Source organism: Electrophorus electricus, chromosome 2, assembly GCF_041902795.1.
Source record: "Electrophorus electricus isolate QZ-2024a chromosome 2, ASM4190279v1, whole genome shotgun sequence".
Classification (NCBI taxonomy): Eukaryota; Metazoa; Chordata; class Actinopteri; order Gymnotiformes; family Gymnotidae; genus Electrophorus; species Electrophorus electricus.
In genome coordinates this window covers 4052501-4065751 of record NC_137498.1, presented here as the reverse complement: position 1 = coordinate 4065751, position 13251 = coordinate 4052501, and the positions used below count along the sequence as shown (strand labels likewise).

The following is a 13251-nucleotide window of genomic DNA, read 5'->3' as shown; positions in this document are numbered from 1 at the left end:
ATGCTCGTCTTTTGGTTTTTGTGTGTATATGTTGTGGTTTCTGTGCAAATATGTTTGTGTGTGCGTGGGTGCGTGAAGTTCGACCGAGAAGCAAAGTCCCCGCCCTGACATTGGAGGACCTTTTCCAGGTGAGATGTTCGCGTGGCGCAGCTCTGGTCCCTGGTCTGGAGACCCTGCACGCCTGCCTGCACACATACATAGCAAGTTCACTGAATGCATTTTGGGCATGACATGTTTACATCCGTTCAAGCACCGTTGCTTCTGCCAAAAGAACGGCTCTTGTTTGTATGAAAGGAAAGATAGTTCCATGGAAATATTGCCCAATATGAGTTGAAAGAAAAATATGTGGTTTCGCTTTTATTCTCCGGCCTCGTCCCTGTTGGATGGTTGGGAATTTTGTGCTCAATGAGGAAGGGGGAGTGATATTTTCTCATCAGTGTACAGGCCCTGCCTCCATGTGGCTGCCAATCAACTCTCTACTGGCCCTGCCTCCTCCCTCACCACTTCTCTGCAGGCTCCGCCCCCTCCCTCACCACACCTCTGCAGGCTCCGCCCCTCCCTTCCCTTATGCACAGTGTGAATTACGGCCTGTTGTTATCGTTTCTACTGAAGCGAAGCCCTTTGTTTGCTCTTGGAGAAGAACTCGGTCCTTCACAGAAGAACCAGATCTCATTCCTTTCAATTCCTTCTCCTGGCTCTACAGTTTCGAAAACCGTATGGCCCTTTTAAGAGCTGAAAAAGAGGCATGGAAAAAAAACAGCTAAAAGCACAGAACCGTTCCGAACAAAACTCCACACTCCTGTTGACGATGGAAGGGTCACCTTCATATTCACTGTCCTTACATTTAATATTAATATCACTACTTTACCTTCTACAAATGCGTATGAGTCATAAATGATCAGTCGGCTTGTTTTAATTTTGAATATTAAAGTTCTGGCCCCCTCCACTGTAATCACCTCAGTGTTTACTGTTTTCTTATTGTGTTTACTAATGAATCCATGAATGATAAATTGTTATTAGTTTTTTTTAATGTGTTACGCAGGCTGTTTTTTTTTTTACACAAAGATTTACCCCACAAATCCAAGTAGATTATTTTGAGAAGGTACATATGTGATTAGCGTTCCTCTGATAATCATTTTTTTATTCCAGATGAATCATTTCATATTTGAAATACTAAAACATAAAATAATACAAAATTGGGCTCAAATTAAATAATCACTTGTTTATTTTAATGCGTTTCTGAACCTTTTGGTTATATAATCCAAGACACCCCCCCCCCCCCCCTGCTGTTAGTTACGTGTGCAGTAACATCAAGTAAACAACACAGTGGTTGCTCACGTGTTTACAAACAAACAAACAAACACACAAACAAAAACAATGACGCTATGATCCTGCACCCATCCAAAAAGGTCAGAGGTCAAGGTCAAGCCTCGAACTCGCACAGGTAAAACATGCGCCGGTCACAGTAGTTGTCCCACCAGTCGCCGTCGTCGGACGTCATGGCAACGCAGTTCTCCCTCTTGCCGCCGTCCGGCTGGCTGGACAGGAAGTGCTTGCGCCACTGGAAGTAGGTGACGCGCGTGGTGTCCTCGAACAGGTAGAGGCCCTCCGCGCGCAGGTCGTTGATGCCCAGCCACACGGGCCAGTTGCCCGGCTGGACGGCGGCTTTCACGTACTCTGCCAGGGCCTCCTGCTCGCGGCGGTCGCGGGGCATCGCCGGGCGGCCGCCGCGTTCCTGGCACCTCCGTGAGGCGCCCGCGTAAGTCTCATAGGCTAGGTACACCAGGAAGCACTTGTGGCCGATCCTGCGGCCCTTCACGCAGCCTGTCTCACACACACAGAGAGAGAGAGAGAGAGAGAGTCAAAATGAAACAGCTCATCGAAACGGGCGAGCCTGGAACTCCGACTTCCCCGGGGTCGCTCGCCAGCTCACCTTCCAGGCGGCCGATCTCCTTGCGGTTGTCGCTGCAGTGCGTCGCCACCTGCTGGACGGAGTCCTCCGCCTCGGCCATTCGGTTCTCCAGTAGGCCCAGGCGCTCCTGGAGCTGGTGGAGCTTCACGTCCAGCGTGTAGTGGCCCACGTTCAGCTTGTGGATGGCCTGGTCCATCGCTGCCAGTCTGGACACTGCAGGTGGTACAAGAAGGGGCTATCGATCAAGACGCTCCCGTCAGGCGCGCGCGCTGGGGTCTCGCCCAGAGACGGCCGGGGTACTAAGGGGTGCTGAGTTAGTCCAATGTAGCGCGTGCATTTTCTGCGCGGTAATACCAAAGCGTGCTGCAGGCTGGGACCGCAGCGGCCAAAGGCCGACAAACGTCTGCGGACGTTAAGTGATGGTTGGCGCGTTCTCCAACAGAGCGGCGGAATCGCCTCGCGTGAAGCTTTGCGGGTCTGAAACGTGCGCGCGTGCCCACGGTGACTGACTGACTGACTAACTAAATAACGCGTGCACAGCCGTAGAGCAACGGCAACCTTACTGAACACCCGTCCGGGCAACCCAAGGCGAACTCGCGCCATGCTCGCCCGCTTTGCATTTTGCATATGGAGCGCCGGCTTGTGCGTGCGTGTCTCGCGGGGGGGGGGGGCGCAAAGGGGACGGGAGCTGAGAGCGCGCGGTGCGGTGCGGTGCGGGGCGCGCGGGGCGGGGCGGACACGCACACACGTAGCTGTAGCTGTCCTCGAGCTCGGAGGAGGCGGCGGTCGGGTCGGGCTCCGCTACGTCGGGAGTGTCCCCTCTCGCTCGCGGACCGTCCGAGTCGCTCTGCAGAACACGGCAGTCGCGTGCAAAAAACAAACAAACAAACAAACAAATCCGTTAAAACAAAAAACAAACCCGCCAATACATTTGAAGCAGCATGTTACAGATTTAAGCCGAAGTGCAGTGGGATTCAACAACCTGGAATTTGTGAGATTATCGGTCCGTTGCTTACAATGTTGTGCGACGTAAAAGTTGGACCGGAGAATTTATTTCAGCATCAGTTGAACTCACAAAGCTTCGGCTTTAAAAGGTATCTGGATAAAGCAGGCATTATTTTGCGAGTAGATCGTGAACTGTCTGTTATTTATCGTCCGTCTGTGTGTGTGTGTGTAAGATACCTGAACATCGGAGACGCGAGCCCAGGACACACTCGTCAAGCCCACCACGGTCACCAGAAGAGCGGCTGAAACCATGGTCCCGCCGTGGATACGTGCTAATGAGTGTCCTTTCTTCGGCTCTCTCTCTCTCTCTCTCTCTAATTTCGTTCTCTCCTTCCCCTCCCTTCTCTCGTGCGCTGCCGAGCGTCTGGTCGAGGCGCGCGCTCCCTCCGGCTCGTGCCGAGCATTCTCCGCCAACAACAGGAAACTACGCGCTCCCACCTCCCACTTCCACGCTTTGTCAGGCCAAGGCACCTCTTCTTTAAACAGTCTCCCTCTCTTCTGGCACACTGTCTTAACTCTCTCTCTCTCTCATACACACAGGGACGCGTGTTAACGAATTCGGGGGTCTCTCCAATGGAGTCCCTGGTGGCCGTGTGTGTTCCCTGGCCGTGGTGACCTGAGCAGACCCAGCTGTTCAACTGCCAGTCTGCACGGAAGGAATTTCCAACATCCACCACAGAAAATGCTCCCACTCATTCACACACACACACACACACACACAATCTCACAAACCTCTACTTACTCTCTCACATTCACATACAGAAATCCTTGTATACATGTTCCAACTCTCTCAAACACCTTTTTTTTCTGTCATTCTCCGGCTCTCTCTTCCTAGCACGTAACGGGTAAAGTTTGGTCTCAAACTGACCCCTCTCGTAACATAACTGAGTCTAGTTCCCCAAATCTCTCCCAGACAAGGCTGGTGGGGTACCGTCCAGAAAGTTGACCACCCTGGGCACGGCCTCGGGGCAGAGGGACACTCCTTTGGTTTACCGAGCCCTGCAGAACACAGGCGAGAGGTCAGTCCAGGTCGGAGTCATTACGTAAGCGTGGACATATTCCGATCCACTCAGGGAAAAACCCAAGAATTTGCCACATGGATTTCAACACGCATAACTGACTAAAAAAAAACCGGATAAACCATTACAGCTAAAAAGGTGACATTATTTGAGTACCCCCCCCCCCCCCCATATACCTAAACATGCTCTATTCTTACAAGAGTTCAGATTTATGATGCTTTTAGAAAATCATATCAGTGTCGTCTCCCGTTAAGGGAGTAACTGCTTTCTACTGTAGGCAAAGGGATAGAGGTGACAGTTTAGTTGAGGATACAGTTTCTTTGGAACACTTGTGAACTTCCTGTTACACACACCCAGCTGTGCAACCTTCAGAGTATGTCAGTATCACAGACACACAGTAAACAGGGCTGTCCATGTCATGTACTAGAACTTTCTCTACAGCGCAACCCCCCCCCCCCAAGACACGAGAAGAAGCGCAAGACAAGCAAGGGTATGTGGTTTCATAAATATATATTTCAGTGCAGTACACCAATCATGAAAAACAAATCACGAGTAAATGACCGGTCGCGTGTATATATAAGTCCACAAATACAAAGTACACTGAAGTAAATGCAAAAATCCAACTGTGACCGTCGACTGAAGTAAATGTAAAAATCCAACTGTGACCTGTCAACATCACTTTTCGTTACGTTTATGTCGACAACCAAGACGTCCTGGAGCATTGCAACACTAGTTCTCAGGTCTAAGTAATAAAGAGTAACAGCAAAATTGCCAGGCAGTGAAGCCAAGACAGACTCAAGAGCCTCTTAAAGGAATAAATACGGCATTTTAAAAATGTTAACACGCTAACAAGATTATAGGGGACTCCTTAGCATTAGCGCTAAATCAGATCTTTCTCTTTGAAGCGTTTTGAGTTTTTCCTGGGTTACATACGTCTTCGGGTCGTTCTCCGTTTGCGCTAGTGTGTAAATATTAGATTATTATTTCAAACACGAAAGCTGCATTGGCCCCATACCCTGGAGTTCGGACAGAGAGACCCACCACAGAGAGACCTACCACAGAGTCTTAAAGCTACAATCAGGAAGACTGAGGAATGCGTTTCTCTTTATTTGGGGGGGGCGGGTTACCATACTTACATTTGCTCTTCTTGTTTCGGATATCAAACCCCTACTCCTCTGTAGTGAACTAATTACAGTTATCAGCAGCTATAACTAGCAGTTATTCAAGAACAAATTCTAATCGATACAGCGCTTTTACCCCAAAGCTGACCTATTATATTTACGCAGTTTTTAAATTAAGCATGGGAACAGTGGTCAATTTACATGGAATTTTGAGACATTCTATACTGACTGTAGCTTTAATGCATTTCTGGATATGAAGAGTTGAACTGCAAGCGTTCTGTATTGTGGAGGGAAGCTGAGAGCTCCTTTAGCCTGGAACATCGCCGGAGGAGAAGTTCAGAGGTTACCAGTTATCCAAGAAATCAAAGCCAGTCTTCAGGATGGAGCTGCTTGTGTTGAACTGTAATAGCAGAGCGTGTAAAAAGAAAAAGTACAATCAGTTTCTTTTTTGCATGGTTAGAAATATACCACTGATTTAACTAATTGCTACATTGCAACTAAATGTGCTGGGAATTAGCGCTTTAAAAATGTCATTTGCAACCCATTTTATTTCCAATTTTGACGAGAATTAGAAGCCGTGTGTGCGCACGCATGAGAACGCTCACTTGCGAGAAGGTGGTCGCAGTGGCAGACGAACCATCAGCCATCTCACTCTCTTTAGGAGAAGTAGACGGGGACTTGGCGGCCAGTCCGGGCGTGAACACCTCGTCCAGCGTGCTACTAACGGAGGGCAGAGTGCTCTGAGCCCTCTCCCAACCTCCAGACGCCGAGGACCTGCCCGAAGGGACCGAAGTCACGCTCATAGCGGCCGGCGTGACGCTGATGGGCGCCGGGGGAGGGGGCGCCGGAGGCTTGGGGGCTCTTTGCTTGACGGACCGAGAAACCTGCGGCTCCTCCGCGTCCCTGGCCCCGGCGTCCGACCTCAGGTACGAGGGCAGCGGCTTCTCCCCTTTCTCCAGGGACTTGATCTGGCTGGGCGTCAGAGACTGGAAGTCGGCCTTCTCGCCCTCCAGCCTGGACCGCTCGGCGCTGAACTTCCAGAAGGACGACTCCTCTTCGCGGCGGCCTGCTGCCGAGGCATCCGCCCCGGGCGGCTTGCCGTTCTGGGGGGGCTTGGGTTTGGACTCGGTCGCGGAGGCTGAGACCCCGGTCTCCGGAGCGGCCAAGATCACACTGAACTCCAACTGACTCTGCATGTCAGAGACAAAAACACAGCGAGTCTCACTGCGTTGGCTGGCAGAACCATGTAGGTCAGGTTATTTTTAAACTGTGGTGCCCTACATACTTTGGTCTCCCAAGAGAAGGGCGCTGAATGCTCATCTTGCCAAGTTAAATCCTTTAAACAGAAGAAAGGCAACATTAACAGCGTCCATTGTTGTTACACTCGGAACACGTCAACACACCTGACTGACCATGAAAACATTTTTCTACTGTCGCTCACAGAACTTCGAAAAGACTCCACTCCGGTTAAATCAGGCGGGGATAAACAAAATAAAGAAAATAAAACTATATTAAAGCTGCCAAACTGGCTGTCAATATCAGTTTTAAAACACAAAACGGCTTGGTTAGCTAAGCTAACGTGGCTAGCTAAACTACTACACACGAGCAACCAAAACTCGCCAAACCGGCCCCGAGTAATAATGACATTATTATCATTATCATTATTATTATTATTATTATTGTTATTAACAATAACGACCTCTTCTCCGAAGTGCACGACTTTCTGGCCGGTCTGGACGAGCAGCTTGGGGTAACAGACGACCTCCTCACGGTCCGCCCGGTGCGCGGCGTATCGTGCCCGCACCGTCGGCGCCATCATGCCGTCGTCGATAGCCGTGTCCCGCTCGGCGGGGCTCATGGCGAGCCACGCCGCGCCGTGTCTCTCCTTGATCCTCTCCCGCTCCTGCATGATCTTGCGGGCCATGGAGCTGATCGAGGACAAATACGCCGACTTCTGCGCCTCCGGGTCGCCGGCCGCGCTGAACGTCGCCGTGGCCGCCATCTTCTCAACGGCTGGGCGCGGGGAGACGCGCGGTGACGTCAGAGGCCCCGGCGCGCAGCCGCAGCAGAAGCACACCATCGTAGTGAATCCATTAATTGATTATGATATATACATATATATATATATATATATATATATATATATATATATTGAAGATACTTAATTAAATCTATATATATATATATATATATATATATATATATATATATATATATATATATATATATATTGATTGAATTAAGTATCTTCAAATGTCTTCAAATCTTCAAATGTCAAGATATGGTGCACAAAAAAGCGACAGGGACAGTGATAACGCTGCACTATAATCCATCTATTTCTCATTTATGCATCACCTGAGGCCTTTACACACACACACACACACACACACACACACACACACACACACACACACACACACACACACACACACACACACACACACATATATATATATATATATATATATATATATATATATATATATATATATATATATATATATATATATACGTATAACATAGAATACACAGTGGGTAGGTAGAAATTATATAATTTCTACCTACCCACTGTGTATTCTATGTTATACGTGAACGCTGGTGGAACACTGTTGAAGATTAATTAATCTAGTAAATTCGTATTTTTCTCCCTCAGCCGACTTTTATTTTGAAAAACAAACGAATGCTCTGCTGTCTCACTTCACCGCGGCTTTTCTAGCTATCTTAGCTTAGCCTGCTCTGCTGAGAGGGGTGTCAGGCTCGTAGCGATGCCTTGATCAGGATGATATCGCAGAGGGAAAGAGGGGAGCTTGCTCGCTTCTACACCGTTACAGACCCCAAAAAGCACAAGAAGGGCTACACCGTTTATAAAGTCACAGCCCGGGTGAGTGGATGATGGATGACCGTTACGATAGCTTAGCTTAGCTTAGCCTATCTTAATTTAGCTACAGCAGGCGTATTCTCACAGTTTGCACGTAGGTCTTGGCCGGTTTGCGAAAACCGTTGAACAAACAAATTGCGGTTGTGTGACTGAGCTCTCGTCGCTGACTTATCCGAGTACACCACAGTCGTGTGTGTAGCGGTCGGAAACGGAGCGACAGCTTTAATGAATGAACGTCCTGCCTCTGCGGTTTTAGGGACAGTCTCTCTGTCTCGCTCACAGAAAGATCGCGGTTTTAGGGACAGTCTCTCTGTCTCGCTCACAGAAAGATCGCGGTTTTAGGGACAGTCTCTCTGTCTCGCTCCCAGAAAGATTGCGGTTTTAGGGACAGTCTCTCTGTCTGCGGTTTTAGGGACAGTCTCTCTGTCTCGCTCACAGAAAGACTGCGGTTTTAGGGACAGTCTCTCTGTCTCGCTCACAGAAAGACTGCGGTTTTAGGGACAGTCTCTCTGTCTCGCTCACAGAAAGATCGCGGTTTTAGGGACAGTCTCTCTGTCTCGCTCACAGAAAGACTGCGGTTTTAGGGACAGTCTCTCTGTCTCGCTCACAGAAAGACTGCGGTTTTAGGGACAGTCTCTGTCTCGCTCACAGAAAGACTGCGGTTTTAGGGACAGTCTCTCTGTCTCGCTCCCAGAAAGATTGCGGTTTTAGGGACAGTCTCTCTGTCTCGCTCCCAGAAAGACTGCGGTTTTAGGGACAGTCTCTCTGTCTCGCTCACAGAAAGACTGCGGTTTTAGGGACAGTCTCTCTGTCTCGCTCACAGAAAGACTGCGGTTTTAGGGACAGTCTCTCTGTCTCGCTCACAGAAAGATCGCGGTTTTAGGGACAGTCTCTCTGTCTCGCTCACAGAAAGACTGCGGTTTTAGGGACAGTCTCTCTGTCTCGCTCACAGAAAGACTGCGGTTTTAGGGACAGTCTCTGTCTCGCTCACAGAAAGACTGCGGTTTTAGGGACAGTCTCTCTGTCTTGCTCACAGAAAGATCGCGGTTTTAGGGACAGTCTCTCTGTCTCGCTCACAGAAAGATCGCGGTTTTAGGGACAGTCTCTCTGTCTCGCTCACAGAAAGACTGCGGTTTTAGGGACAGTCTCTCTGTCTCGCTCACAGAAAGATTGCGGTTTTAGGGACAGTCTCTCTCTCTCGCTCCCAGAAAGATTGCGGCTTTAGGGACAGTCTCTCTGTCTCGCTCCCAGAAAGATTGCGGTTTTAGGGACAGTCTCTCTGTCTCGCTCCCAGAAAGACTGCGGTTTTAGGGACAGTCTCTCTGTCTCGCTCCCAGAAAGTCTGCGGTTTTAGGGACAGTCTCTCTGTCTCGCTCACAGAAAGACTGCGGTTTTAGGGACAGTCTCTCTGTCTCGCTCCCAGAAAGACTGCGGTTTTAGGGACAGTCTCTCTGTCTCGCTCACAGAAAGACTGCGGTTTTAGGGACAGTCTCTCTGTCTCGCTCACAGAAAGTCTGCGGTTTTAGGGACAGTCTCTCTGTCTCGCTCACAAAAAGACTGCGGTTTTAGGGACAGTCTCTCTGTCTCGCTCACAGAAAGACTGCGGTTTTAGGGACAGTCTCTCTGTCTCGCTCACAGAAAGATTGCGGTTTTAGGGACAGTCTCTCTGTCTCGCTCCCAGAAAGATCGCGGTTTTAGGGACAGTCTCTCTGTCTCGCTCCCAGAAAGATCGCGGTTTTAGGGACAGTCTCTCTGTCTCGCTCCCAGAAAGATCGCGGTTTTAGGGACAGTCTCTCTGTCTCGCTCCCAGAAAGACTGCGGTTTTAGGGACAGTCTCTCTGTCTCGCTCACAGAAAGACTGCGGTTTTAGGGACAGTCTCTCTGTCTCGCTCACAGAAAGACTGCGGTTTTAGGGACAGTCTCTCTGTCTCGCTCACAGAAAGACTGCGGTTTTAGGGACAGTCTCTCTGTCTCGCTCACAGAAAGACTGCGGTTTTAGGGACAGTCTCTCTGTCTCGCTCACAGAAAGATCGCGGTTTTAGGGACAGTCTCTCTGTCTCGCTCACAGAAAGACTGCGGTTTTAGGGACAGTCTCTCTGTCTCGCTCACAGAAAGACTGCGGTTTTAGGGACAGTCTCTGTCTCGCTCACAGAAAGACTGCGGTTTTAGGGACAGTCTCTCTGTCTCGCTCCCAGAAAGATTGCGGTTTTAGGGACAGTCTCTCTGTCTCGCTCCCAGAAAGACTGCGGTTTTAGGGACAGTCTCTCTGTCTCGCTCACAGAAAGACTGCGGTTTTAGGGACAGTCTCTCTGTCTCGCTCACAGAAAGACTGCGGTTTTAGGGACAGTCTCTCTGTCTCGCTCACAGAAAGATCGCGGTTTTAGGGACAGTCTCTCTGTCTCGCTCACAGAAAGACTGCGGTTTTAGGGACAGTCTCTCTGTCTCGCTCACAGAAAGACTGCGGTTTTAGGGACAGTCTCTGTCTCGCTCACAGAAAGACTGCGGTTTTAGGGACAGTCTCTCTGTCTCGCTCACAGAAAGATCGCGGTTTTAGGGACAGTCTCTCTGTCTCGCTCACAGAAAGACTGCGGTTTTAGGGACAGTCTCTCTGTCTCGCTCACAGAAAGATTGCGGTTTTAGGGACAGTCTCTCTCTCTCGCTCCCAGAAAGATTGCGGCTTTAGGGACAGTCTCTCTGTCTCGCTCCCAGAAAGATTGCAGTTTTAGGGACAGTCTCTCTGTCTCGCTCCCAGAAAGACTGCGGTTTTAGGGACAGTCTCTCTGTCTCGCTCCCAGAAAGTCTGCGGTTTTAGGGACAGTCTCTCTGTCTCGCTCACAGAAAGACTGCGGTTTTAGGGACAGTCTCTCTGTCTCGCTCCCAGAAAGACTGCGGTTTTAGGGACAGTCTCTCTGTCTCGCTCACAGAAAGATTGCGGTTTTAGGGACAGTCTCTCTGTCTCGCTCACAGAAAGTCTGCGGTTTTAGGGACAGTCTCTCTGTCTCGCTCCCAGAAAGTCTGCGGTTTTAGGGACAGTCTCTCTGTCTCGCTCCCAGAAAGACTGCGGTTTTAGGGACAGTCTCTCTGTCTCGCTCACAGAAAGACTGCGGTTTTAGGGACAGTCTCTCTGTCTCGCTCACAGAAAGATTGCGGTTTTAGGGACAGTCTCTCTGTCTCGCTCACAGAAAGACTGCGGTTTTAGGGACAGTCTCTCTGTCTCGCTCACAGAAAGACCGCGGTTTTAGGGACAGTCTCTCTGTCTCGCTCACAGAAAGACTGCGGTTTTAGGGACAGTCTCTCTGTCTCGCTCACAGAAAGACTGCGGTTTTAGGGACAGTCTCTCTGTCTCGCTCCCAGAAAGATTGCGGTTTTAGGGACAGTCTCTCTGTCTCGCTCCCAGAAAGACTGCGGTTTTAGGGACAGTCTCTCTGTCTCGCTCCCAGAAAGACTGCGGTTTTAGGGACAGTCTCTCTGTCTCGCTCACAGAAAGACTGCGGTTTTAGGGACAGTCTCTCTGTCTCGCTCACAGAAAGATCGCGGTTTTAGGGACAGTCTCTCTGTCTCGCTCACAGAAAGACTGCGGTTTTAGGGACAGTCTCTCTGTCTCGCTCACAGAAAGACTGCGGTTTTAGGGACAGTCTCTGTCTCGCTCACAGAAAGACTGCGGTTTTAGGGACAGTCTCTCTGTCTCGCTCACAGAAAGATCGCGGTTTTAGGGACAGTCTCTCTGTCTCGCTCACAGAAAGATCGCGGTTTTAGGGACAGTCTCTCTGTCTCGCTCACAGAAAGACTGCGGTTTTAGGGACAGTCTCTCTGTCTCGCTCACAGAAAGATTGCGGTTTTAGGGACAGTCTCTCTCTCTCGCTCCCAGAAAGATTGCGGCTTTAGGGACAGTCTCTCTGTCTCGCTCCCAGAAAGATTGCGGTTTTAGGGACAGTCTCTCTGTCTCGCTCCCAGAAAGACTGCGGTTTTAGGGACAGTCTCTCTGTCTCGCTCCCAGAAAGTCTGCGGTTTTAGGGACAGTCTCTCTGTCTCGCTCACAGAAAGACTGCGGTTTTAGGGACAGTCTCTCTGTCTCGCTCCCAGAAAGACTGCGGTTTTAGGGACAGTCTCTCTGTCTCGCTCACAGAAAGACTGCGGTTTTAGGGACAGTCTCTCTGTCTCGCTCACAGAAAGTCTGCGGTTTTAGGGACAGTCTCTCTGTCTCGCTCCCAGAAAGTCTGCGGTTTTAGGGACAGTCTCTCTGTCTCGCTCCCAGAAAGACTGCGGTTTTAGGGACAGTCTCTCTGTCTCGCTCACAGAAAGACTGCGGTTTTAGGGACAGTCTCTCTGTCTCGCTCACAGAAAGATTGCGGTTTTAGGGACAGTCTCTCTGTCTCGCTCACAGAAAGACTGCGGTTTTAGGGACAGTCTCTCTGTCTCGCTCACAGAAAGACCGCGGTTTTAGGGACAGTCTCTCTGTCTCGCTCACAGAAAGACTGCGGTTTTAGGGACAGTCTCTCTGTCTCGCTCACAGAAAGACTGCGGTTTTAGGGACAGTCTCTGTCTTGCTCACAGAAAGACTGCGGTTTTAGGGACAGTCTCTCTGTCTCGCTCACAGAAAGACTGCGGTTTTAGGGACAGTCTCTCTGTCTCGCTCACAGAAAGACTGCGGTTTTAGGGACAGTCTCTCTGTCTCGCTCACAGAAAGACTGCGGTTTTAGGGACAGTCTCTCTGTCTCGCTCACAGAAAGATCGCGGTTTTAGGGACAGTCTCTCTGTCTCGCTCACAGAAAGACTGCGGTTTTAGGGACAGTCTCTCTGTCTCGCTCACAGAAAGATTGCGGTTTTAGGGACAGTCTCTCTCTCTCGCTCCCAGAAAGATTGCGGCTTTAGGGACAGTCTCTCTGTCTCGCTCCCAGAAAGATTGCGGCTTTAGGGACAGTCTCTCTGTCTCGCTCCCAGAAAGATTGCGGTTTTAGGGAAAGTCTCTCTGTCTCGCTCCCAGAAAGACTGTGGTTTTAGGGACAGTCTCTCTGTCTCGCTCCCAGAAAGACTGCGGTTTTAGGGACAGTCTCTCTGTCTCGCTCACAGAACGATATTGCAGATTTTTATTTTATTTATTTTTTGCTTGAAACTACAGTTACTGCCAGCCGTTGCAACTGTGTTTTCGCGTCCCATTTAACCTTGGGTGTAAGTGACATGCACACGCACACACGCGCCCACACACACACACACACACACACACACACACACACACACACACACACAGGCTTTGGGATGCAGGCTCTAATCTCGTGCCTGGTTGCGACGGCATCACCAAGAGTGTGCGCACCCTTG

The 13251-nt window shown here is 49.9% G+C and overlaps 3 protein-coding genes across 9 annotated transcripts in view; 1 reads left to right on the top strand and 2 right to left on the bottom strand.

The window, feature by feature from the left end:
* Window positions 1-1036: 1036 nt before the first annotated feature.
* Window positions 1037-4294, bottom strand: clec11a (C-type lectin domain containing 11A). The gene is made up of 4 exons (XM_035528838.2): window positions 3095-4294; window positions 2657-2759; window positions 1934-2125; window positions 1037-1824 (listed from the first exon to the last, which is right to left on the bottom strand). Exons 1-4 carry the CDS (start codon window positions 3167-3169, stop codon window positions 1424-1426), a joined length of 771 nt encoding a protein of 256 aa, XP_035384731.1. The 5' UTR covers window positions 3170-4294; the 3' UTR covers window positions 1037-1423.
* A 135-nt stretch (window positions 4295-4429) lies between these two features.
* Window positions 4430-7091, bottom strand: c2h1orf198 (chromosome 2 C1orf198 homolog). The gene is made up of 4 exons (XM_027009466.3): window positions 6757-7091; window positions 6343-6393; window positions 5663-6247; window positions 4430-5457 (listed from the first exon to the last, which is right to left on the bottom strand). The coding sequence occupies exons 1-4, from the start codon at window positions 7057-7059 to the stop codon at window positions 5401-5403; spliced, it is 996 nt and encodes a 331-aa protein (XP_026865267.3). The 5' UTR covers window positions 7060-7091; the 3' UTR covers window positions 4430-5400.
* A 665-nt stretch (window positions 7092-7756) lies between these two features.
* rps6kc1 (ribosomal protein S6 kinase polypeptide 1) overlaps window positions 7757-13251 on the top strand; it is a 19679-nt gene continuing 14184 nt past the window's right edge. For 4 of the 7 annotated variants that reach the window (XM_081695450.1, XM_081695451.1, XM_081695449.1 and 1 more), the window contains exon 1: window positions 7759-7938. In XM_081695450.1, the coding sequence (XP_081551576.1) occupies window positions 7837-7938 (102 nt within the window). In that variant the 5' untranslated portion in view covers window positions 7759-7836. Of the gene's footprint in view, window positions 7939-13251 lie in introns of all 7 variants that reach the window. The other 3 variants (XR_014116213.1, XM_035528833.2, XM_035528837.2) reach the window with 2 other exon arrangements.

Bases quoted from the DNA above. Each gene is read 5' to 3' on its own strand.
- c2h1orf198 (XM_027009466.3), bottom strand. From the start codon at position 7,059: ATGGCGGCCACGGCGACGTTCAGCGCGGCCGGCGACCCGGAGGCGCAG. The intron at 6,394-6,756 runs GTCGTTATTGTT...TTCTGTTTAAAG, and splicing joins TCGTGCACTTCGGAGAAGAG to GATTTAACTTGGCAAGATGA. The intron at 5,458-5,662 runs GTGAGCGTTCTC...CTGCTATTACAG, and splicing joins CTGCGACCACCTTCTCGCAA to TTCAACACAAGCAGCTCCAT.
- clec11a (XM_035528838.2), bottom strand. From the start codon at position 3,169: ATGGTTTCAGCCGCTCTTCTGGTGACCGTGGTGGGCTTGACGAGTGTG. The intron at 2,126-2,656 runs GTGCGTGTCCGC...TACCACCTGCAG, and splicing joins GGACAGCTACAGCTACGTGT to TGTCCAGACTGGCAGCGATG. The intron at 1,825-1,933 runs GTGAGCTGGCGA...TGTGTGAGACAG, and splicing joins GGAGATCGGCCGCCTGGAAG to GCTGCGTGAAGGGCCGCAGG.